At 44.5% G+C, this 25,623-nt stretch overlaps 1 protein-coding gene across 1 annotated transcript in view; it reads left to right on the top strand.

Moving 5' to 3' along the window:
• LOC147610148 (uncharacterized) overlaps nucleotides 1-25,623 on the top strand; it is a 141,029-nt gene that overhangs the window by 48,967 nt on the left and 66,439 nt on the right. The window contains exons 2-4 of the mRNA XM_086787363.1: nucleotides 17,647-17,823; nucleotides 18,069-18,127; nucleotides 18,222-18,359. Of these exons, the coding sequence (XP_086643489.1) occupies nucleotides 17,647-17,823; nucleotides 18,069-18,127; nucleotides 18,222-18,359 (374 nt within the window). The remainder of the gene's footprint in view (nucleotides 1-17,646; nucleotides 17,824-18,068; nucleotides 18,128-18,221; nucleotides 18,360-25,623) is intronic.

Here is a 25,623-nt window from a genome sequence, read left to right as displayed (position 1 = left end):
GACCTTTTGACATACCATACATTCACGTACATATGCTTCAATATCCTTGCGAATATGTGGCCAAAAGAAATACCTCTCCAAAGCTTGTGCTGTGGCCAAAATGCCTCTATGACCTGCATATGGAGGAGCATGGCACTCATCCATAACCTTATGGCGAAGGTTCTTTACCACACACATACGATTTTGCATCATGAGATATCCATCTCTTATGACATAAGATGGGACAGCAATACCCTCTTGCAAATCAGCCCATACATGTGCAAAATCCTCATCCAAATGATAAGTATTACGCATATCCGATAAGTCCTCATGGTATGCAACTGTAATAGCATGAACCTGTGGTCGTCTAGATAAGGCATCTGCCACCACATTCTTTTTCCCTGGAGTGTGTAAAATCTGAAAATGAAACATTGAGAGGAAGTTTGCCCATCTCATATGCTTCTCTGAGAGCTTACTTTGAGTCAAAAAGTATCTCAAACTTTGATGATCAGTTTTGACCATAAAATCAGCCCCTAAAAGATAGTGTTTCCAAATAGTAAGGGCATGAATTACAGCCAACAACTCCTTCTCATAAACCTGTAAGTGAAGCTCTGCATGTTGCAAGCGTCTGCTCTCATAGGCAATGGCATGTCCTTCTTGGTTCAAAACAGCCCCTATGTAGTCCCCAGTTGCATCACATTCCACAACAAAAGATTTGTGCAAATCCGGAATAATGAGTATCGGTCCCGAGATGATTGCACTCTTCAACTTTTGAAAGGCATCTCTCTCTTCTTGTGTCCATTTAAAGATTGCTTTCTTCTTCGTTAAGTCATGTAACGGAGCGGCAATGAAAGCAAAATGCTTGACGAACCTCCTGTAGTAAGCACATAAACCAAGGAAGCTCCTCACTTCATGGACTGATTTCAGCTCTGGCCATTCTTGCATGGTTTGTATCTTTGCGGGATCCATGCGCACACCATCCTTTGATACAATGTGACCAAGATAGTGAATCTCTGGGAGGAAGAATTCACTCTTTTTTGCATTTATGTAGAGCTGATTTTCCTTAAGCTCTTTAAACACAATAGCCAGGTGCTCACGATGTTGGGCTTCATTCTTTGAGAATACAATAATGTCATCAAAGAATATACCTGTGAACTTTCTATGCTTTCTGAACACCCTGTCCATCATCCTGTTGAAGGTAGCGGGTGCATTTGTAAGGCCAAAAGGCACCACCAAAAACTCATAAAGACCAAAGGCTGTCCTAAATGCAGTCTTGTGTACATCTTGAGGTGCCACTCTCACTTGATGATACCCACTCTTGAGGTCTATTCGGCTGAAACATGCCGAACCTTCAAGCTTGTCCAAGATGTCATCAATGCGCGGAATCGGAAACCGATTCTTGATGGTTATCTTATTGAGGGCACGGTAATCAACACACATCCTCTAAGTAGCATCCTTCTTTTGAACAAGAAGTACCGGCGAGCAATATGGCGAGGAACTAGGCCGAATCAAACCCTTTTCCAAAAGTTCATTCACCTGTGCCATAATCTCTTCTTGTTGACTAGCACTCACCCTGTATGGTGGCCTATTAGGTGGAGAGCTACCGGGAATTAGATCTATGCAATGATCTTCCGGCCTCTCTGGTGGCAATCTTGCTGGCAAAGCATTTGCAAAACAATCTTTGAACTCATTCAAAAAGTTAAGCTTGTCTTGATCTAATGTAGTAACATCAACACTAGAATGTTCAATGGTATCACGTACAAAAACCAAGTAAGAACAAGCTGATTTCTTTATTGCCTTATTAATTTGTACATGGCTTACAAGAGGTATGGTACTTCCAGTAGTACCAGCATCTATAGAGTGCTCACGGCCTCTATGTACAAAGCTGATTTTCTTCTCTTTGTAAGCCTTAATAGGCTCTAAACGGTGATGCCAGGGCATCCCCAACAAAACATCACAACCTGTAAGAGGAGCCACTAGAAAGCTCTCATAGTCGAGGTAGTCCTGTATATGTACACGGAGCTTACCAATAACCGGAGTTACATCAACCTGTTTGCCCTCAAAGGCGGCATCTGCATTCATTTGCATTCCCATGTCTTCCACATTGAGACCTATGGCGGCAGCCATCTGTACGGATATAAAGTTATCTGTGGAAGCATCATCAAAAAGAAACAAAGCGGGCTGATCCTTCAATTTGCCCCATGCCTTGCATATGACTCTACTCTTGGGCTCATGCCCTGTATTACCCTGCACATCGGGTACAACATTCACAAGAGGCTTTTGCACATTAGGCTCAGCATTCTTAGGATTCTGTGGGCATTTAGGATATATATGATCTTTACTGCCACACTTAAAGCATTTTCCAGCCTTCCTGTACTCTTCCAATTGCTGTTTTGAGAGCCCAAAATTGTGGCGTTTACCCCCCGGCTTCTTTTCGGAGTCATCCTTTGCATCTCGGCCATCTTTGGGAGCATTCTTAGGTGGCTGTCCACCCTTTTTCTGGTCATAACCAGCCCTGAATTTGCTCTTGTTTTGACCTGCAAATGGCTTATTTGTGGGTGCTTTTATGTGCAAGTTCTCCGCAATCATGGCTGAGTGTATAAGCTCTTGTATGGTCTTATTTGGATATACTCCCAAGCTTTGTTGGATGATGTGATGGAGCCCCGATTCAAACTTCTCTTCTTCTCGTCCTCTCCAATCTTCATGAAGGGAGTAACCTTGAGAAGGACTTTCCAAAACTTTGCTATGTATGAAGCAACGGACTCTCCCTCATCTTGGGACAGCCAATCCCACTCCTTGCGTACATCCTTTGCAAAGTTTGGTGGTAAGAATTGATCATAAAACTGAATTTTGAAAGAAGACCAAGTTGGGGCAGCACTTCCATCAAGTATTTTTGCAAGCCACCAATCACTTGCCGTATCCTTGAGATGCATTCCCACATGCCTGAGCATAGACTTTTCCGAAAAGTCTTCATTGCAAAAAGCTATCTCAAACTGTCTAATGAAAGCAAGTGCTTTGGTAGAGTCCATCCGTCCCTGAAAGTTTTCAAACTTTACATCCTTGTCACCGGACTTGAACTCTCGAGGCTTCTTCCTTCTATATGCATCCCTATGTACATTCTGTTCATCTGGATGATGATGATGCCGCGATGAAGATTCACGATCCCTCTTCGTTCTCTCTTGAGCCACACTCTCCAAATGAGTGGAAAGCTCAACACGAGAACGGACATGTCTTCTTGGAGCAAAGCGGGAATGAGTAGAGGATCCCTCATCCTTACTCTTCTCTTGACCTGCATCAAGCCTAGCACCAGGGACTCTTGTCCTTTCAGCATTTGGCACTTGCTGTGCTCTTTTTGCTTGTTGCGCATCATGTGCATCACCACGGGCAGCCATAAGGGGTGGCTTCTTGAAAGCCAAACTACCATCTGCTTCAGTGTATACATCACCCTTAACCATTAGGTATGCAAGTGCAAGCTCTCGGGGTTTCTCAACATCCATTTCCTTTGCAATTGCTTCAAAAGTGACTTCATGGACTGAAGCCTTTGCCTTCGCAGCCAACACCCTTTGTACATCCGGGTCATTTTTCAATGACCCAAGCTCTTCGGTTTCAGCCCTATAGCGTCGCACTCGACGCCTCAAAGATTCCAAATCAGAATGCATAGTGTCATGAGTACCTGCATCTCCATAGACATCATTGCCTGCAGCATCTCTTGCATCCTTTGTACCATGAAATTCACGGTCCTGTGTGTTCTCCACACTGTCAGAAATGTGGCTGTCCATGATACTCAAATCAGGTCACCACTTATGATTCCAAGCCTCAGACCGTTTTCCAATGAGGGGAAAAACTGAGCTCTGATACCAATGTAACGGGAGGCGGAAGCGTGAATTGGAATCGTATAAATGTGAACAAGATTCTGAGCACTTAACAATTGAGCATTACAACCACAAAGCTGAAAATGACAGTACACCACATAAAGGGGCCGATGATAGGTTGACCCCCCCCCTTTAGGTTATATTACCAAAAGAGTCTGCAAAGTACAAGATTATGGGTGCCTGGGGATTCACCACCAGCCTGCACCTGATTCTACCAAATACATCATGTATGAATACATCTCAAACAAGAGAATCTGTAGGTACATCCGCCCTACACACAGGTACATCCGCCCTGCACAAGAGTATCACAATCCTCACAGGTACTCCGCCCTGCACAGGATGTAAATGGATCCTTTAGGCCCTGTTTCCACGCGAGAAACTGATCCAGAAAACCTGTGTTCTCCGCGAGCAAGTGTCCCCAATGCTTGCCCTAAACACCTGTTACACCAGGAATCCTTGAGACACATCCATGCTCACATATTCCATTGCTGTCCAGCCTGTTTTATGCAATAACCAGTCCAAAACAGCAACTTTCCATCGCGAGAAATCCACCTGTTAAGGGTCCTACAGCCCTGTGGAGGTCCCTAGAGCTGTCCTGTATTGTCCAAGTTGACTTTGGACACCTGTAACCAGCCCAAAACTCGCAATAACCAGAAAATACAGGTCTGAAATTTACCAACCAGCCCTTTAGAAGAGTGTGGGGATCATTATCCAAGCTTGTGTGAGTCCGGGAAGCAAGCAACCAGCCCTGTAGCAACTCCCAAAGCTTCAATCAGCTCTCCAATGTGTTGAGTTATGAATAAAACAGCCCAAATGACCTCTTGAAGGAGGCGCCTTTCTCCAGTGCCACCTATGGGGCTTGGTGGGTACACATACAGGTTGACAAGTGTCCCCATAAGGTGTCCAGGTAGGTGTCCAGCCCATAGTGCTCCATTTGTCCTGTTTGTATAAGTTTAGGTCCAACCAAATGGGAAATGGCCATAAGCTGTCCGGACTTCATTAATTTTGGTCCAACCAAATGCGAACGCATTATAAGTTGTCCGGCCACTTATTAATGAGAGTGGACCTGCAAACCAATAAACTTTAGTAGTAAATGAAATAAGCTGTAAATTGAGTGTGGACGCACTTACCACCTGCAAAACCCATAAGCCCACAGTTTTAGGCCCAAGCAGGAGTGCACACACGTGTCCACAAGGTGCCCGGGCGTCCCCGGTCCCTCGGACTTCACAAGCCAAAATAACAAGCATTGTCCAGGCAGCAAGACAATGTCACACAAAGTAAAATAAAGTTATGGCATGCATCATTTATGCATTGTGCACATGTAAACTTGGAGAACCACCTATCATCATTCTTGTACTTGAAAATATTCCGCCTGCCATCATAACACACCATGTGTGCATGGCCGGAATCCACACGGGCACCGCCCGAAAGTCCACAAATGTCCTGCCATGTCCTTGGACTCATATGCATCCACTCATATGATCCATACACATGCCCAGGTATAATACATACATGCATCCGCATGTTTCTAGGCCTGACACGCATCCGCATGTCCCTAGAATATAGGGATTTGTGACATTCCGCATGTCCCTAGAATATAGGGATTTGTGACACTAAGTATACTTTGAGTTTGCAAAGTTGGTGCTTTGGCTATTTACTATGAAGTGTTTTTGATGTTCACTAACCCTTGTATAGCTATGCAAGGAGAAAGGTGTTGTTGTTTGCCTTGAGATGGTTTCAGGGAAACACTGTTTATGGCTCCCTTTAATGGGATGAATTCTTTTCATGGCTCCTTTTATTGGGATGAATTATATCTATGGAGATTTCTTTCTTGGACGAGATTTATATAGATATTGGGCTTCACAAGCAATTTCTATGGACGAATCTGTCCGAGTTTATAGAGAAGAAATCTTTGGATATCTCATGGATATGATGCTTTTATGGATAAAGTCCACCTCTACTCCAAGGTGTGTGGTTAGCACGGAGTATGTGGTAAGAGTTATGGTATACAAGGATTATGGTATACAGGTGTATGGATTCCTGGACTTCTTTTCTAGGAATTTGGATCCATCCTCAGGTTTATGGATTATGTTTATGGCTCCCTTTTACTGGGATGGATTATTCTTTTTGGCTCCCTTTATTTGGGATGCATTGGACTTATGGAACTCATGATTCACATACCCTGTGTAGTGTTCTCTTGTCCTACGTGCTCTCTTGAAGATTGTTTCTACCATGGGAGGGTGGAACAATAGAGAGCAGATGGAAGGGAACATGGGCACTTCAAAGGGTAGTGACAAGCACAACATACCCTGTGTAGTGTTCTCTTGTCCTACGTGCTTTCTTGAAGATTGTTTCTACCATGTGTGGGTGGAACAATAGAGAGCAGATGGAAGGGAACATGGGCACTTGAGAGGGTAGTGTGAGTTGGTGGCCGAAATGCTTATAAACTATGTGTAGCAGAAATGCGTATGGAACAACAGGTTATCTATGCCTGCGAGTGATTGTTTTCAGGACTCCTTGTTTAGCCGCCCTGTGTAGTATTTCTCTTGTCCTAAGTGCTCTTCAAGATGTTGCTACCTTGCTTGGTAGAACATAGAGCCAATGGTAGAGAATATGGGCACTGAAGTCGGGCCGGGCGTCAAGGCAGCTCCTTGTGATCTACATCGACATACCATTGTTTTCTAAATGCTGAATTTCATATGCATTGGCATGGAGGATTTGGCAATGGATGCCCGTGAAGCTATGTATTGAATTTCTCCAATAGTAATACAATTTACTCAAGGGAGGGGTCGGCCGTTCCGGCTCATTGTGTGTCTCTTGTAAGCCCACCTCTCATCCAAGGTGTGTGGTCAGAGTACCAACACGGAGTGCAAGTGGTAAAGTGAACATGACGGGACTTATGTCTATGCCAAGGGTCATGTGGACCGATGTCTCGTTGGCAGGGGACTTATTTTGTCTCGCCCATTTACTTGGGACATGGATTATGATATCTGGACTTATGGGACTGTTTTGTCTCGCTCATTTACTTGGGACATGGATTATGATATCTGGACTAATGGGACTGTTTTGTCTCGCCCATTTACTTGGGACATGGATTATGATATCTGGACTTATGGGACTGTTTTGTCTCGCCCATTTACTTGGGACAGGGATTATGATATCTGGACTTATGGGACTGATTTGTCTCGCCCATTTATCTTGGGACATGATTATGATATCTAGACTTATGGGACTGTTTTGTCTCACCCATTTATCTTGGGACATGATTTTGATATTGGTATTATGGAGACTTATTTAGTCTCGCCCATTTCTTTGGGACATGGATTCTTCAGTTATATTGGATTTTTTGAGACTGTCTCGTCTCGCCCAATCGATGGGACATCATTATATCTTGAATATATGGCTTAAAGCTTAAAGTTGCGGACAACTTTTAAGAAGTTGGGGAGGATGTCACCAGCCTGGACATTTCCCAGTCTGAAAGGGGTCTGGTGGACTCCAGGATGTTTAAATATTTGGAAAGTACAAGCTTTGGGAATGGGGGATTATCCTAGAATACAAAGGACCACACTCCTAAAATTTAGGAGAGTTGCTATTTTTGGCCCGACTCCGATGGAAATTCTGTTCGCGTCATTACATCTGGAATTGAGCAGATACCAAGAGTTGGCAAAGTGCATATGACAGAATGTCTACCAGTTGGGATATTTTTAGAGATAAAGTTTATGGAAGGACCCATCTTTTTAGATTGGGACATGTGGCAAGGAGGTGGATCAAAGTAAGACAAGTGGCCTGACACTTGTTAGAAAATGGATCAAAGTGAGACAAGTGGCCTCACACTTGTCACTTCAGCTATTGTGTGGCTCTCCACTTGTCATTGTAGCCTTCTCTTGCCATTTTAGCTCATGGGAGGCCCAAATCTATAAATTGGAGCCCTCTCTCTTCATTAATGGAGGCTCTCTTGCTGCACACTCGCCTCTACCACCGTTGAAGGTTTCTCTAATGATGGCTACTCTCTTTCTCTCTCTCTTGAAGGCTGCCCATGAAGAATACCGGCTGTTGGGGACTGTTTTGGAGGCTTCCATCGCGAAGAAATACTGAAGGCAAGGGTATTCAATCATTTATTATGATTTCTAGCCATTGTATGTGTTGTACCAGCATTTGTACTTGCTGTACCTGCTGTACCAGCCACCATACCGGCTGTACCAACCACTGTACTTGCTGTACCAGCTTCTGTACTTGCTGTACCTGCTGTACCAGCCATTGTACCGGCTGTACCAGCCACTGTACCTGCTGTACCGGCTGAATGGACTTGCTGTACCCTTTCAATTGCATGAAGACCCGTGGTTTTTGGGGAAGAATCAGTACCCACACGGAGGTATATGGATCATATTGTTGGCTCGGCATTTCTACAGCCTATGTTCCGGCTCAGTTGCCTTGTGTTGGGCTGTGTTATGGCATTTGTATATGGATAATCCGGCATCTCCCGTGGGGAGAGTAAGGCCCTCAAAGCTTGTACATGATATTATTCTCCTTGGGTAATAAAATACTCCAAGGGGGGGGTCGGCCCATTCCGGCCTCTATGCGGTGTCACACGTGCAAGCTCCATTTTCAGCATTTGTGGATGTTTTGTCCAGCTTTATGTTTTATGCAAAGTGATGATGGATATGTGTTAAGGCTGTGGCCATGTTTAAATGTTTTAATATGCATTGATGGTATCAACAAGTGTGTCAAAGGCCCTAGTCTCCCGGGCACCCGCCACGAGTTACAGTGGCAGCATTGGTCTAGTCTTCATACAGACCGGACCCAGGTGTCACAGCTTTTAGCTGGGATACATTTGTTCATGACCTAAAGACCAGATTTCTCTCGTCCCAGTATATGACCGGCTTGGCAGAAGAGTTTTATGGACTCAAACAGAACAGGTCACCAGTGCTTCAGTTCTTTGGAAAGGTTATAACTTTAGCACAACAGTTAGGGTTATCTGAGCAGGCCAAGATGGATCAATTCATTCGTGGATTAGATCCTAATATCCGGTTCACAGTTCACAACTTTGAACCTAGTACATCGGAGGCAAGCCTAAACAGTCGTCACAATCCAATACCATACCCCAGCAACAGCAATCTGCTGCGCAGCTAGGGAAAGGTAATGCATCTTCTAAAGATGCTAAGGACGGCAGTAATAGCTCTAGTTCAGGGGGTAAGAAGGATAAGGAATCCAAGCCTAAGAAAACCCTTGAGGAAAAGGCTAAAGCAGGCATAACTGGAGGCTATCTTTCTACATCCCTAGCTCCTCTCCCCGCCTACTACCACAAATGCAGTTTAGCTTTTATCTTCTATGCATGCTATGCCATCCGTGGTATTTGATGCTAAGCAAGAGGATGAGAGCGATGCTGAATAAAAAAGCCTCATCCGAGCTTATGGCTCTGGCATCTGCCAAGGGCCGACAATTTGTAGTCCTATTCGACATGGGCAGTTCTGAGGATGCAATCTCTCCCCAATTGGCTAACAAGATGAGCTGCACATTAGTGCCATATCATTTTGATGTGGATGGGTTCACACGTGGTCTCTGCACCCACATATCTCAGAAGGCACAACAGTTTGCCTTTGAAGTTCAAAAGGCCTCATTCCAACGAGATTTCATTGTCTCGCCTCTTCTGGGGTGTGATATGATCTTAGGAATCCAGTGGTTTCGTCAATATGAGCCTATTCCTGATTGGGAGCAGGACACTTTTACTATCTGTAAAGGTTTTCCTAAGCCCGTCATGATTTGTGGGAATAGAAGCATTCTTGGCATCCCATTGATTTCGCACCTCTAGGCCTGACAAGCTATCCGCAGGGGAGCGGAAGGGGCACTATGTTATGTTTGTGCTCAGACAGCCTCTACCTCATCGATAGCACCTATCTCATCTTGAGTCCCACAGTTAGCAGATCTCTTGTCCAGACTTCAGAACATTATGCTTAGGGACGATCTTCCGCCCAGTCTCCCTCCATCACGTCCTGAGGACCATCATATCGATTTGGTCCCTGGATCAGAACCTCCTAGCAGGTTCCCCTATCGTCTGCCCAAGACTTTAGAGGGCGAGCTAGAAAGACAATTATCGAAGCTCCTCCGAGCGGGATTCGTTCGCCTTCTTCCTCACCATTTGCAGCACCCATCCTATTTGTCCAAAAGAAGGACAAGTCTGCATGACTGTGTAGACTACAGGGCATTGAATAAACTCACCATTAAGAATAAGTTTCCTATGCCAAGGATTGAGTACATTTTGGAGCGTTTAGATGGTGCAAAATTTTTCACTAAGATCGACCTCAAAAGTGGTTACCATCAGGTCCGCATTTTCAAAGTTGACATTCCAAAAACAGCTTTCCGGACATAGCGTGGTCACTACGAGTTCATAGTCATGCCTTTTGGACTTACAAATACACCCGCAACCTTCAATAAAATGATGTCCAGGATTTTCGCCATCCTCATTGGTAAGTGTGTTTTCATCTTTCTTGATGACATACTTGTATTCCTAGCCACTGCGGAGCAGCATGAGAAAGATGTGGAGAAAGTCTTGCAACTTTTGCGAGATAATGGGCTCTACATAAATGCCAAAAAGTTTATCTTCGGCGTTAAAGAGGTTCAATACTTGGGCTATATCATCGATTTCGATGGGATTCGATTGAATCCCTCAAAGGTTCAAGAGATCTTGGATTAAGACATTCCTCAGACCACCCAAGAGATCCGTTCTTTCGCGCAGGTCTTTGTCAAGCCTAGAGCACCCATGTTCACCAGTTTTCCAACCTTGCAGCACCTCTCATCGACTTGCTCAAGGGGGTGAAGACTTGTAGACAAAAAGTCTCAGTCACAGGCAAGGCGCTTGATGCATTTCGTGCACTTCAGAAAGTTGCCTCAAAAGAGAGTTAGCATCTTGGGATGAATCTTTTGAGGTCATTACCGATGCAAGCAATGTAGCCATAGGTGCAGTTCTCCAGCAGGACAATAGACTACTACAATAGAAAGTTGAATGTTGCCGAAAAGAATTATTCGGTTTATGACAAAGAGCTTTTGGGTGTGATCACAACGCTCAAGCATTAGAAGGCTTTCCTTTATGGACAAGTCTTTACAGTCAAAACAGACCACCAAGCACTTAAGTGGCTTCAAACTTCTTCCAAAATATCTCCCAGAATATCTCCACACTTCCCAGAATATCTCCACACTTCCTAAATCTTCTCATGCTACCCTTTATTCTCTCCCAGTAGATTCTTCTCACCTTTTCACAGGTTCTTTCACATTTACTCATTCTCTTTTACAACCTCTAACCAAGGGCTTGTTCCCGCACACACCCTATTCACTTGTATTTTCAACAAAAGGCACTAACTCCCATGTTGCATTTGCATCCAATTCTGCCATCTCCTCATCCATGGCATCTTCCCATTTCTTATTTCCAATTGCCTGCTCAAAGCAAGTGGGCTCAGCCTCCTGTATTGCTTTTACCATGTAAGCATGCCAAGTGTCTAGTGGAGTGATCGGCAAGCCAGGTGGAGTCAACTCTTCCAACAATTTGGAGGAATGATCGAGTACATCCCTAGTAAGCATAACGCAGTTGCAGATGCTCTTAGTCGAAAGGCTAGCATCCAGGCAGTGCCGGAGTCTACCATTCTCAAAATCATGGGAAAGGACTTAGATAGCATGAAAGACCAGTATGTCGACTCCCCTGAGTTTGGTACTCGATACAATTTGGCTCTCACTTTTGAGCTTGGCCATTATTCAGTGCAGAACGGTTGGTTGTTCTTCAAGAACCGTCTCTGTGTCATCTGGGAAAAGCGAGCAGCTCTTCTCCACGATGCCCATGACACCTTAGTTAGAGGACATAGAGGTATCAACAGTATCCTCGAGAAATTGGAACAGTCTTTTTATTGACCAAAAATGAGGCGTGATGTATATTCACATGTTCAAGCTTGTAAGATTTGTCAAAAAGTTAAGGTTCCACATACAAAAAAGGCTGGGTTACTTCAACCGTTGCCTATCCCCGATGGACTTTTCATCGACATATCTATGGACTTTGTAGGGCCTCTACCAGCATCCACCGGATCCCGTAACACTCAGTGTTTTACCATTGTGGATCACTTCAGTAAGTTCTGCATGCTCATCCCATGCAAGCATACGGCCACAGCTGAGGACGTAGCTCGTCTTTTTCTCAAACATTGGCACCCCATTTGTGGTTTGCCTAGCACCATCACCTCAGACAGAGATTCTAAGTTTACCTTGCATTTTTAAAGGGCATTATTCGAAAACTTTGAAACTAAGTTACAGTTGTCTAGTGCATTCCATCCATAGACAGATGGCCAAACAGAAATCTATAACTAGTTGGCCTTTGATGTTCTCAAGTCATATTGTCATGACCAGCAGTCCAAATGGGAACATTATCTTCCATTGGTTCAAGCCATCTTGAACGATACTCATTCATCCAGTGTCGGATGGACTCTCTGTGAAGTAGCCTTTGGTTGCCTTTTCTTTTCTCTTTTGATGAGATTGGTGTCTCCATCTCTTGAGGCTAACAAAACGATGGAAGCATTTTCCGAAATCATTGAGTCAGTTAAGGACCGCTTGACCAGAGCACAGGAAGCTTATAGCAGACAGCCAAATAAGTCTACACGAGATGTCCACTTCAAGGAAGGGGATTGGGTCTATCTGCGCATCATGAATCAGAGATTGAAACAAGTGGACAAACGTTGTCCCAAGCTTTCTTTCCGTAGTTTTGGACCTTTCCAAATAGTTAAAAAGATAAGTGATGTCTCCATGAAGTTGAAGATGCCTAACAGTTGGACAATGCATGATGTTTTCCATGTTTCTTGGCTAAAACCATATGTAGAACATAAGAGATAATTTTTTTCACTTTTTACCCAAACTGGAAAAACTTCAAAATTTTTATATACCATAGAGCGTATGGTACAATACATACCGTAGGGATTGTACAAATCCGTACCAGTTCGAAATGCAACTATGCTCTCCAGTAGCAACAAGAGATCATGTTACTCGAGCCGGAGCCATAATCTCCTTGTACAACATGGCATATGCGTCTCTCACCTCCTCAAGAATGTTTGGAATCTCCTTGCATTTGGTGATGTTGATCTTATCTAAATTGACTTGTTGAGGCTCTATGGGATGCCCCTTCTACTCCATCAAATGGAGGTTGCAATGGTAGTACACAAGCCGCTCCAACTATTCAGTGGAGAGCTTGTTCCTCTGCTTGATGTTTGGAAGAGGGCCCAAGTATTCCAATTCCTCTCACATGGACCACAACTACGATGCTGTAAAGGAACTATCAATGTAATGCGTCTCTACGCAAGCATACGTGCTACTATCATACTAGATAGATCATATGACATAGGCTGTAATGTACTACAAAATTCTACTTTCTTACCAAGGTTGGAGTGTTGATGCCATATTTCTCCCATCAAAATACACGCTTCAATTATCAAGGCTGTGGGACGTCCAAACATGCGGCTACCATTGTGAAAGCCTGAGGGCGACTCTAGAGGTGTAAGGGGTGGGAGTATTAGCCAGAGAGGTTAAACCCAAGGTCACTTTATGTGAAGGGCGAAAACCATGAGGGCAAAACACTCCTCGAAGCCAAGCACAAGAGAGGAGGACATTGTAATTCCACCTACTGGTGTGGAATACTTGGATGAACACAATGCTAATCAATACACTTAAATACACCAAGATTTAATGGACAACATGCTCAATATAAGATGTAATTTGTTGAATTGACAAGAGATGCACAAAGACCCAGAACACTGGTCCTCAAATAGAGTATCTTAATCTTGGGAGAATCAAGTACATAGTGTCATGGGCATTTCGGATTAGATTTCCATATAAAAAATACATATGAATACAGGATTGCAAACAATATGGTTGCCGATGAAGATCTGCAACTCACACTACCCTCTCAAGTGCCCATGGTCCCTACCATCTGCTCTCTATTGTTCCACCAACACGTGGTGGCAACAATCTCCAAGAGAGCACGCAGGACAAGAGAACACTACACAGGGTATGTGATCATGGAATCCTACTCCTCCCTTCTTGTCACGTGCACGCCTTTGTCATGGCTTAACCTTTGCATGAACATTCTTAATCCTTGACTGGTATTTTATGTCAAATAATACATGTTAGGGGACAGAGAACCTGGCCGACTGCAGTTATGCTGGCCGACGAGCCCCTTTCTCACATATATAAGCATAAGTCATAATTTAGGATTCATCAAGTCATTTTTTAGTAGTTCATTCATCAATAGTCCACAGTAGAAGTATGTAGAAGGGGGGCCAAAGTCACCCCTAAGGGGTTGACGAAGGGCTTAACCCACGTACAAGCATTCATGCAACTTTTTTGTACCATATGAAGAAAGAAAACCTTGACACCCAATCTCCATCTTCTTCTCTCTTCTCTGTCTTAATCATGTTTAATCAACATCAATGTTCTTAATCGCATTCCGTGAGGGTATGTAGGCATAACCAATATATCATAAGCTCTCAGATCAGTTCCAAAGGCCTAGCAACAGGCATGATCAATCCCGGCAAGTGATCCACTGCTATGTTAAGGGTAAGGGAAAAGCAAGCATGGGGACAACAGTGGAACAGATGCTGAGTTCTTCAGCAAGACTTGGAAGTGGAGATCAAGAGTGAAGGTGTTTAGACAAAAAAGATCAATCAAAGTTAGAAGTCAAAGTCAGTAGCAGTTTAGAGTTAGTAGGAGTCCAGGGAGGAAGGATGATAGAGTGTCCACCTTGTCATCAAGTTTAGCAAAAGGGAATGTTACATACATGCCTGTGCCATGGCTTAACCTTTGCATGAGCATTCTTAATCCCTAACTAATCCAGCAATTCACTATCAGTAGCGTAAGCATTAGCATCAATAGTCACATCATCTACAGCAACAACATCTACATCATCCTCAGTTTCAGCACCGTCACCATCTTCATCATGACAGCATCATGTCGGCAGTGGTATTTCAGCACATATCTACAATTGGCAGCATCGTATCCAGTTGACAAGATGCAGTTAATAGTTGATAGCATTTATTAGTATTTTAGGTTAAGCGTTTGGCATTTTATGTGAAATAATACATGTTAGAGGACATAAAACCAGGCCGACCAGCCCCTTTCTCGCATATATAAGCATAAGTCATAATTCAGGATTCATCAAGTCATTTTTCAGTAGTTCATTCATCAATAGCCCACAGTAGAAGTATGTAGAAGAGGCGAGGGTCACCCCTATGGGGCTGACCAAAGGCCTAACCCATGTACAAGCATTCATGCAACTTTTTTGTACCATATGAATAAAGAAAACCCTAACATCCAATCTCCATCTTCTTCTCTCTCCTTTGTCTTAATCATGTTTAATCAAAATCAATGTTCTTAATCAGGCTTAGGGCTGTGGATCAATACAACAAGGCTTCCGCGCATGCAATGCTTCTGTTACTTGCTTTCATAATTAAGCATTAAAGCTTACCAATTGCAAGTAGAGTTGATGACAACGGAAATCTTCACGATGGAAGTGTCCGGAGTGTTAAAATCTTAAATCTTCGCGATCCTTCGTGACAAAAGTCTTCAAGAGGATGAAGGGAACCCTTGGAAAGCTTACCCTATGGTTCAACTTGAGAAAGGAATGCTAAAATTAGGGATAAAAATAGTTCTAGTTGGGGAGCGTCACGGACATGACTCTCTTAGGAGGAGTTCAGAGCCAAGCGACTGGCCGATCAATGTTTTGGGTGTGACTCCACTTCTTCGTGCTAGTTTATAGCGGGCAAGCGTTCCTCTACAAGCATGGATTGGCCATGAGATTTTCAGCACAGTGTTGGCTGTGAATTGATGTCTTCATTCTCAGCCCTCCATTGTACTTGATTTTAGTTGTATTACTCTCTCCTTGTACATAATACAAACAATAGTTTGTAGGACTCTTGTGTGTTGGGTGTGATTCCGCTGCACTCTTCTTTCTCTCTCATCCCGAGTCCTCATGATTGTCACTGATGCGACTAGTGAGTGGGTTAGCTAGTAGCTAGGCCTTGGGAAAGGTCCGGGTCCCATGGAGAAACTCCCTCAATAATGAGACACAACCCAACTATACAGCCTGATAATCCGATTCACATTGTCCAGCCTCGTTATGTCCGGGCCCGGGCCATAACACCACTAGCTTGACTCTGGTGGTTGGCGCAACAGCTAGTGACTCTCTTTGGTGGTGTGGTGGCCCCTTCTCGCTCTCTTGAGGTGGAGGGGAGTGGATCCTGGAGCATAGTTGCAAAAAAACATGTTTTTTTTGAAAAAATAAAAAACGTGTACGTTTCAAGACGTCCCTATTATTGGGACACGTTTTTAAAAGGTAGTTTTTTTTTAAATTTGTATTTTTTTTAAAAAGTAGAAAATATTTTTTAATTTTTTTTTGGGGTGCATTCTTTTACAAGAATGCTTAATGTTGAATGGTCATTGGTAAATCAATATGAAAGTTAATTTTCAATGGCATTGCCGCCACTAGACCCATGGGGGCTTGGGGCCATGTGAATGTATTATCATTATGATTTAATGAATTATGATAGCCATAGGCTTCAAATTGTTCACTCTTGAGTTTTTATGCACAAGTTTAACTTTTATACATGAAATCTATGGTTCCTAGGCTTAAAAACTATATATACAGGCCATAATTATAGCTCAAAAATATTAATGAATAAAAAACTTATTTTAAAAACTTCCCCAAAAATAAAAAAGCGTTTTAAAAAGTATAAAACTCGTATAATACTTCCCGTTTTAAAAACGTATGGCAACTATGTCCTGGAGGGCTGCATATGCATCCATTAATGCGGTGCCAAGGGCAGAGCTAGGCAAGGTGACCTGTTTGGCGGCTCACAAAGCACTAGGCTGGGAAGTCCAGAGAACTCTAACATTGGTGATTGGAGTCCTATCTAACTAGGGGATGGCAAGCTGCTGTCAGAGGTGCTTTGGGGAGGAGATGACCACCATGAGGGATGGGACTCCAGCTGACTGGGCTACAGTGTACAGAGAGGCTATCATGTGCCCGAGGTGGCATCTTGTGGCTAGCAGAAGGTCATGGTACCTCTTGGGTAGGCCGAGGAAGGAGACGTGCAGTGGGAAGCTGTCAATGGAATCGAGTGGTTCTGGTTCAGATTTTGACGTGAAGTTGTCGTGCCAACAAGCGTGCAATCTGTATTATGATAGTGCTCAGGACCCAAGTACAGGTTTCTGTCCATGTGGGTGGCTGAATCAAACTCTCTCCGGTTGTGGCTGTTGATGAGGAACTGGATTTGTGTGATGTATAGCCCAGTTTGCCAACTAGAGCGGCTTGTAGGAGATCACAGATCTGCCCTTTGTTTGGTCTGCTACCAGTGGACATGTAAACAAGGGAGAGGGCTGGAAGGGAGGGTACTGAAGAGGGAAGAAGCTAGAGGTTCATTCTCAAAGTGAGCAGTTAAGGTGCCCTTGGTCGGGGAGCTCGGAGAAGCTTCCATGGAGGAGTCCTATAGGGGGGGAGCCAAGGGTCAGGTAAAACTGTCAAATGAAGAACACTGGCTAGCAATTTTCTAAGAAGCTTGTAAGACGCGTGGTGAGGAGGGGTGGGGAAGTTGGGAGGGCTCCATAGGTTTTTTTCCTTGCTTACCTTTTGATCCACTATGTGCAGTATGGATGTTTGAATAGTCTATAATGTTGCCCAGATTCGTAAAGTTGTTATTTTTTCTTTATTTATACTTATCACAATTTCTCAAAAGAAAATTGTTTTTTTTTCGTTTTGTTTTGGGGTTGGGGCTACCAGCTGTGGTCAAATGGATGGGAGCTAACAAACAGATTACGAATGTGAAGTTGCCCTCATTCAGCAGTGGGGCAGACTCCATGGTGGGGGTTTCAGATAGGAAGTATCGTAGGGAGTCCGTAGCACGCCTCAATGATTTTGCAAAGGAGCTCCGGACCTTCCGCAATGTAGATATGAGTGGTAAGTCTAACCAATTAACAAGCTCTTCTTGCTAAGGGTTTATTCTAAATTAATGCCTGTACTTGTATACGCGTGCGCATGCGTGTCTGCACATTAGCCTACTCAATTGCTACCCGTGTGATGTATCTGCACATACATGGCTTCATAGAAGCCTGCGGCTAGAAAGTCACTTCATAGTTGAAGACGTTTTCTTTCCTTTGCCTTGGCTAAAAGAAGATTAGTGTTAATATAACTCTTTGTTGCAGGGCGAAATTTTGGAGACGAGGGGTTTATTTTCTTGGCTGAAAGCCTGGCATTCAATAAGGTGCATAATTTTCTAAAAGCTATGAATCTGTTTTGTCTTAATGCTTCCGGAAGTTGGAGTGCCTTTAACTCTTGATGACATGCCCTTGGATTAGAATGCAGAAGCTGTAGACTTCTCTGCCAATGGGATAACAGAGATTGGACTGAAAGCCCTAGTAGATGTTTTGCCAACCAACACTTTTATGAAGAATCTCAATTTCTCAGGCAACAGTTTTGGGGATGAGGGAGCAAAGGTGACTTTTTATTTCCCTCTCACGTTTGTTGATTGTGGTCGTCCATATTTCTTGTCAAGCTTAGTAGGATAAGAGAGATTGATTTGTGTGTAAATAGCCTCTTTTTTTTCTCCCGGAAAAAAGATCCTTCTACTAGCTACCAAAAAAGCAGCCAAAACGGCTAAGTACAAATCCGTCCCCAAAAGGAGACTCAAGTCAAGATGAACAAAGGGGAGGATGCACTTCTTGTAGGCATATGCTCACTTATAGTAGTGCTATGTGTGAACAGGGCTTAACCAAGGGCACTTTTTCCCATGTGGTTTTTCCCCTTGGACATCAAGTGTGAAAGGACACATATAATATTTTGTAGTTCTATATTATATGGATGTGGCACACATGCAAGGGTTGACTTGCATTTTGTGGATACCACACTTTTGGCTCTCTCTCTCTCTCTCTCTCATTTCTGTGTGTGAGCTTCTCAACCTTGCACCTAACCCTAAAGTGCAGGTTTGTGTGTGTGAGTGTGTGAGTCCAACACCCAACAATTGGTATCAGAGCTGGGAGCTGGCCCTGGAGTGGTGGCTGTGCAGAAACTGCAGAAAAAACTGTGAAATTCCGTCGACGCTGTGTTTTTCCGTCGACTGCGAATTTCCGTTGCCGTCCGTCCATGATTTCCGTCCGCCGGTTCCGTCGCTGCTCCACCGTCCGGCCACCAGGAACGGGCGGCACTAGTGGGGAGCCCACCACCTCCGCCCAGCCACGCGGGCGGCACCGCCCTGAAGCCGGCGACCCACACGAGCGCCGCCCAGCTCCGTCAGCGCTACAGCCGCCGTCACAGCCCTCAACGGCTGCCGTGGTCCCGTCAGTGCCACCAGCCCAGGCCCGTCGACACTCAGCATAGGCATCGCCGTCTCATTCCGTCGACGGCTGCAGGCTGGCCGTCCCAACGTCTGTTCGCGCCTGCCGACCTCACCCGACGTCGCCGTTCAGTTCCAGGCCTCCGTGCGCGCTAGCCCACACGTGGCCTTTGTTCCACGCCAACGCGTCCACTCTCCCTGCGCCTTCGTCTGCTCCGTCCCCGCTGGTCCAGCCTGACACAAGTACCGGGAGCCCCGTCGCCTTTGCCCCGCCTGCTCGACAAGCGACTCCAGCGCGTGCATCTCCCTCCTTTTGCTGATCGCACGACGCCTAAGCGCCTAAGCGCTGTTCGCACCAGCCTTAACGGCTGGGCCCCGTCAAACCTAAATCGAACATTTCCCCTGCTCGACTACCCAGCACACGCCCGCTCTGGTTGGTCCAACGTTTGCTCTCATCAGTCCTCTGCAACGACTCCCTCCAACGCCTCCACCTGCAAAACGACTTGGTCAGCCTGCTGGCTCTCTCTATTCAACTGTCTGCTCCAAGCCTGCTGCCCTTGCAGGAAGGTATTTCTCTGTACACATTTTAGATCAAACCTAAATACAAAATTTGCAGCAGTTCCAGTGCAGGTCATATGCAGATTCAGCAGACACTTCTGTGCAAGTCAAATTCACAGGAAAATTGCAGGTCCAATTTGGGGAATTTCTCAATTTCAGGACAAATTGATAAAATTGGGCATGGCAATTTGGGGGTTTTTGAAATTGAGGTCAAAATCAGCAAATTGAACCTCTCTAATTTGCAGAAATTTGGGGGTTTTCAAAATTGAGGTCAAAATTGGCAAATTGAACCTCTTTCACTTGCAGAAATTTGGGGCTTTTGTGAAAATTGGCCAATTAGATGCACATTGAAGCGATTGGAGTGCATACAAATTGGGGATTTTCTGATTGGAGCATATAATTGGGCATTACAGCTGCGATTTGTCGCGTATGTATACACATTGAGTGTAATTGGACAATTTGGTGCAGGGTTTACACTTGCTTTGATTTGCAGGCATACATTTGCTCAGGACATTTGGTTGCCTGGCAGTGCACATTGGTGCTTGGTTTGCTTGCAGTTATACTTTGTTGACATGGCACAGAATGCTACGGATGTATTTGGTGTGCTCACCCAGGAGGACAAGCTGGATGGATCCAACTACTCCCTCTGGAGTTTTATGATCCGTAATTTGCTGGTAGCCAAAGGGCTTTGGGGCATCGTGTGTGGTGATGACACACGCCCACATACCATTCAGCCAGCCACGCCTCAAAGGGGAGGTGCTCAAAGAGCTCCTGATGCAGATCCTGCTCCCACACAAGAGCAGAAGAGATGGGACTCTAGAGATGCACAGGCCATGTCATTGATAGCCCTTTCAGTGAAAAGGACTATTATTCCGCACATTCGTTCGTGCAAGACATCGAAGCTTGCATGGGACACATTGGAAGCAATGTATCAGGTACGCAACGAGGCAAGAGTTGCCTACTTGAAGAGGCAATTGGATCTTCTTTCTATGGATGAGGGTGACTCTATGGCAGATCATCTCACCAAAGTGAAAGATTTGCAGGAACAATTGCTCAACATTGATGAGGTTATCCCAGACAGACAGATGGTCACCAACACTCTTCATTCTTTACCGCCTTCCTACTTGGGCTTTCACACCTCTCTCAACCTCTCGATGAGAGGAGGTGGTGATCCCGTCACTTTTGAAGAGCTCGTGGGTTTACTCTTGCAGGAAGAGCAAACAAGAGCAAACATATCGAGCAACCGTGGTGGAGAAAAGGCATTTACAGCCAAGGATAAGGGTAAAGCAAAGAGCTTTAAGCATGGGGGACAACAGTCTAGCAAGGCTGGTCATGGACAGCCCTCTTCTAGTGGTGAAAAGTCTGACAAAGGGGATGCAAACAAGTCCAAAAAGAAGGGCAAATGTCACTACTGCCATAAGCCTGGACACTACATCAGTGAATGTAGGAAAAGGATTGCAAAAGAGAAAAAGAAAGAAGCAGGCAATGCAGTAGCAGACTCTTCGGATGACAAAGCAAAGCAATCAGCTAATGTAATCCAGGAAGAGTACACTTTTTTGGTCACATGCACTAGTGACACACCAGGTGCTTCAGACACTGATATGTCTTGCATTGCATCTGACAGACAGAATGCATCATGGTATTTTGATAGTGGTGCTTCGAGCCACATCACTTCATGCAAAGATGTATTTCAGCACTTGGTTTATGCTTCAAAAGGCCGCACTGTATCATGTGCAGATCATACCACATATCCAGTAAAGGGAATTGGTAATGTCATACTTATTGCAGCCAATGGTGCCAATATATGTATGAAAAATGTATTGTATGTTCCAGGGATAAAGAAAAATCTGCTCTCCGTCTCAGCCATAAACGACCAAGGTTTAAAGGTTGAATTTGAAGATGGGAAGTGTTTGGTAAAAGACCCATCAAAGGGTTATGAAATAGTCACTTCTGGAACACGATACAAAGGCTTGTATAAGCTGGACAGCTATGACAAGCGCACTTATGATGCAAATACAGTGGCTGCCCACACTCCTGCTATGCATGATGCAGAGCTATGGCATGCTCGTTTTGGGCATGTAAATTTTCAGAGTTTGATGCTTTTGCAGAAGCATCATATGGTTGATAATATGCCGCCTCTTGAGTCTCCGCCAAGACATGTATGTGAGGGGTGTATTTTGGGAAAGATGCATCGGAAACCATTCCCCAAAGATGGAGCTGTTAGAGCTGAAAATAAATTACAGCTCATACATAGTGATGTATGTGGTCCAATGCGGACACCATCAATAGGGGGGCATCTTTACTTCGTCACATTCATTGATGACTACTCCAGGTTTGCTTGGGCTTACCCTTTGAAAGCAAAAGAAGATGTGTTTACATGCTTTCGACACTTTGTAGCAATGGCTGAAAATATGTGTGCATGTAAAGTCCAAACACTCCGCTCAGATAGAGGTGGAGAATACATGTCAAATGCATTCAAAGATTATATGCTTCAAAAGGGCATCAAACACCAATGTACTGTGCCTTATACACCGCAGCAGAATGGTGTAGCTGAGAGGAAAAATAGATCTCTCATGGAGATGGCAAGATGCATGGTGAAAGCACAAAAGTTGCCTCACAAATTCTGGATGGAAGCTATAATGTGTGCAACTCATGTGTTGAACAGGTGTCCAACAAAAGCTTTGAAAACCATAACACCATTTGAGGCTTGGTATAGCCGAAAGCCAACAGTGGATTATATGCGTACATTTGGGTGTTTGGCATATGCACATGTGCCAGAACAACTCCGAACAAAGCTTGATGACAAAGCAATTAAATGCATTTTTGTGGGCTACAGCAATGAAAGCAAAGGATACCGTCTTTATAATCCAACTACACGAAGGATTTTTGTAAGTAGAGATGTGGTATTTGCTGAAAATTCAGAACAGCCCATGGTCAGCTTGTATAAAAATAATGATACAGGCATACAGGACATGTTTGATGGACTTTTACCCATTGCAATTAGGGGGGATTCAGATCAGCCAGCCCCTACACAAGAAAATCCACATGTAGAACATGTGGACCAGCCAGCCATTCAGCCCCCTTCTGTGGAAGAAGTGGAAGATCTTGTCAGGGAAGAGCAAACAGCCATAGACACAGCCAAGTCAGTGCCAAGATGGTTGCTGAAAACTTTGCAAGAAAGCAAACTTGCAGCTCCACTCACAGGTAGAACAAGGGCTAGTTCCAGCCATGCTTTGAATGTACATCGTGGGGAGTCTGCATTCGCAATGGGTGGTCTCTTTGATTCAGAAGAGCCTTCTTCTTATGAAGAAGCACATGAGAATGAGCATTGGTTGCAAGCTATGCAAGCTGAAATTTCTTCTATCATGAAGAATAATACATGGGATCTTGTGGAATTGCCTAAAGGCAAGCATGTAATTGGCACAAAGTGGGTGTACAAAGTCAAAAGAAAGTCTGATGGTACTATTGACAGGTACAAAGCAAGACTTGTGGCTAAAGGCTACTCCCAGAAAAAGGGAATAGATTATGAAGAGACTTTTGCTCCTACTTCGAGAATGACCACAATAAGATCTGTGATTGCATTGGCTGCCCATAAAGGATGGAAAGTGCATCAGTTGGATATCAAAACTGCATTCTTGAATGGGGATTTACAGGAGGAAGTATATGTAAATCAGCCCATTGGTTTTGTAGTTCCTGGTGAGGAACATAAAGTATGCAGGTTGCACAAAGCATTGTATGGGTTAAAACAAGCTCCAAGAGCTTGGTATGATAAGATACATGCTCATCTAACCAGCCAAGGTTATGAGAATAGTTCAGCTGAAAGCACATTGTATGTGAAGAAAACCGATGCCGATATTCTCATAGTCATCTTGTATGTAGATGACATGCTCATTACAGGTACAAGCAAAGCACAAATTTCAGATTTCAAAGCTGATTTGAAAGCTGAATTTGATATGTCAGATTTGGGGCCTTTACACTACTATCTCGGCATACAGTTTATGCATACAGATGATGGCATTGTTATGCAGCAAACTAAGTACATAAAAAGTTTGCTAAAAAGGTTTCACATGGATGAATGCAAGCCCATTTCTACTCCGGTAGAACCAGGTGTACGGCTTACTATGCATGATATTGGAGAGCCTTTTGAGGCTGGCCTTTATAGCCAGGCAGTGGGATGCCTCATTTACTTGTGTAACACGAGGCCAGACATATCTTTTGGGGTGTCTTTGTTGAGCAAATTCATGCACAGCCCAGGCACAAAGCATTGGCAAGCAGTCAAACGCATTTTTCGTTATCTTAAGGGTACCCTGGATCTTGGTTTGTTCTATCCCAAGGGGGGCAGCTTGCAGCTTTATGCATACAGTGATTCAGATTGGGCTGGTGATTACGATACCAGGCAATCCACCAGTGGGAATTGTCTTTTTCTTGGCAGCTCATGCATATCTTGGTTGAGTAAAAAGCAACCCACTGTTGCTACATCTACTTGTGAGGCTGAGTACAGGGCAGTCTTTACAGCTACAGTAGATTGTGTATGGTTGAGGAGACTATTGGCTGATCTTCGTGAGTGTCAGCAGACACCCACCACCATTCTCACTGATAGCCAGAGTGCTATGGCCGTGGCACGAAATCCAGTATTTCATGCACGTACCAAGCACATAGAGATTCATTATCACTATGTCAGAGAGAGGCTACATGCAGGGGAGATTAGTTTATCTTATTGCCCTACACAGGATAATGTTGCAGATCTATTCACAAAGGCTTTACCTCGAGAAAAGTTTGAAGCTTTCCGCAAAGCTTTGGGCTTACTCTCATACAGAGAGTGATCTGCTACCCTTGTACAGGTTCACACTTCCACTACAGGGGGGATTTGTAGGCATATGCTCACTTATAGTAGTGCTATGTGTGAACAGGGCTTAACCAAGGGCACTTTTTCCCATGTGGTTTTTCCCCTTGGACATCAAGTGTGAAAGGACACATATAATATTTTGTAGTTCTATATTATATGGATGTGGCACACATGCAAGGGTTGACTTGCATTTTGTGGATACCACACTTTTGGCTCTCTCTCTCTCTCTCTCTCTCATTTCTGTGTGTGAGCTTCTCAACCTTGCACCTAACCCTAAAGTGCAGGTTTGTGTGTGTGAGTGTGTGAGTCCAACACCCAACACTTCTCCTCTGGCTGGCCACTCTAGGAGGAGAAGGCTATCCTCTCATACAATACAGGGAGGGGGAAATAACCACACAGGTGGTTTGTAATGCCAAGTGGGCTTGCCACCACTATCTGTAGGAAAGGGACCGTGTCGCTGGATCCTGAGGAAGGCCTTCTGACGCTTCCTCATGCGGTTTGAGCCGCCCTGAAGCTGCCCCCACTAACCACGAAGGGTATGAATGATATCGAGCCAGGTGCTCCGGGGTGAGGGTGCCTTCAATGGCTTCGTTGCAAGGAGCTCTCCATATATGCCACGTGGCTATACTACTGCAAATCTCCCATCTCTGGCAAGAACCTAGGGTCCACTGAGTTGTAGGCGGGGCTGGAACTGGCACAATGGAAATACGAAGGTGAGAGACTTGAAGGGCTAGTCCCCCACCTTCCTCCTCATACGGCATGATGATCTCGGCCTCAGTGGCCCAAGTAACAATGCTCCACGTAACAATACAGGTGGGAGCTTGATCCATAGTGAAAATGCGTAGGATCCTTTGCTAGGCTTGCTGGGCCTTTGGGCAATCCCAAAGACAGTGATGCTGAGACTCTTGGGGATGGCCACACCTCTGACATAATTCTCGTCTGCCCCCAATGGCCAACCAAGTGCCAACTGCCACATGAAAAGAGTGATCTTCCGCGGCCAAAAGCTGTCCCACAATTACTTCCA

This window comes from Cibotium barometz, chromosome 50, assembly GCF_041138505.1.
Source record: "Cibotium barometz isolate CiBa-2024 chromosome 50, ASM4113850v1, whole genome shotgun sequence".
NCBI lineage: Eukaryota > Viridiplantae > Streptophyta > Polypodiopsida > Cyatheales > Cibotiaceae > Cibotium > Cibotium barometz.
Note: the sequence above shows the minus strand (reverse complement) of the source record. Positions and strands in the feature narration are given on the sequence as shown.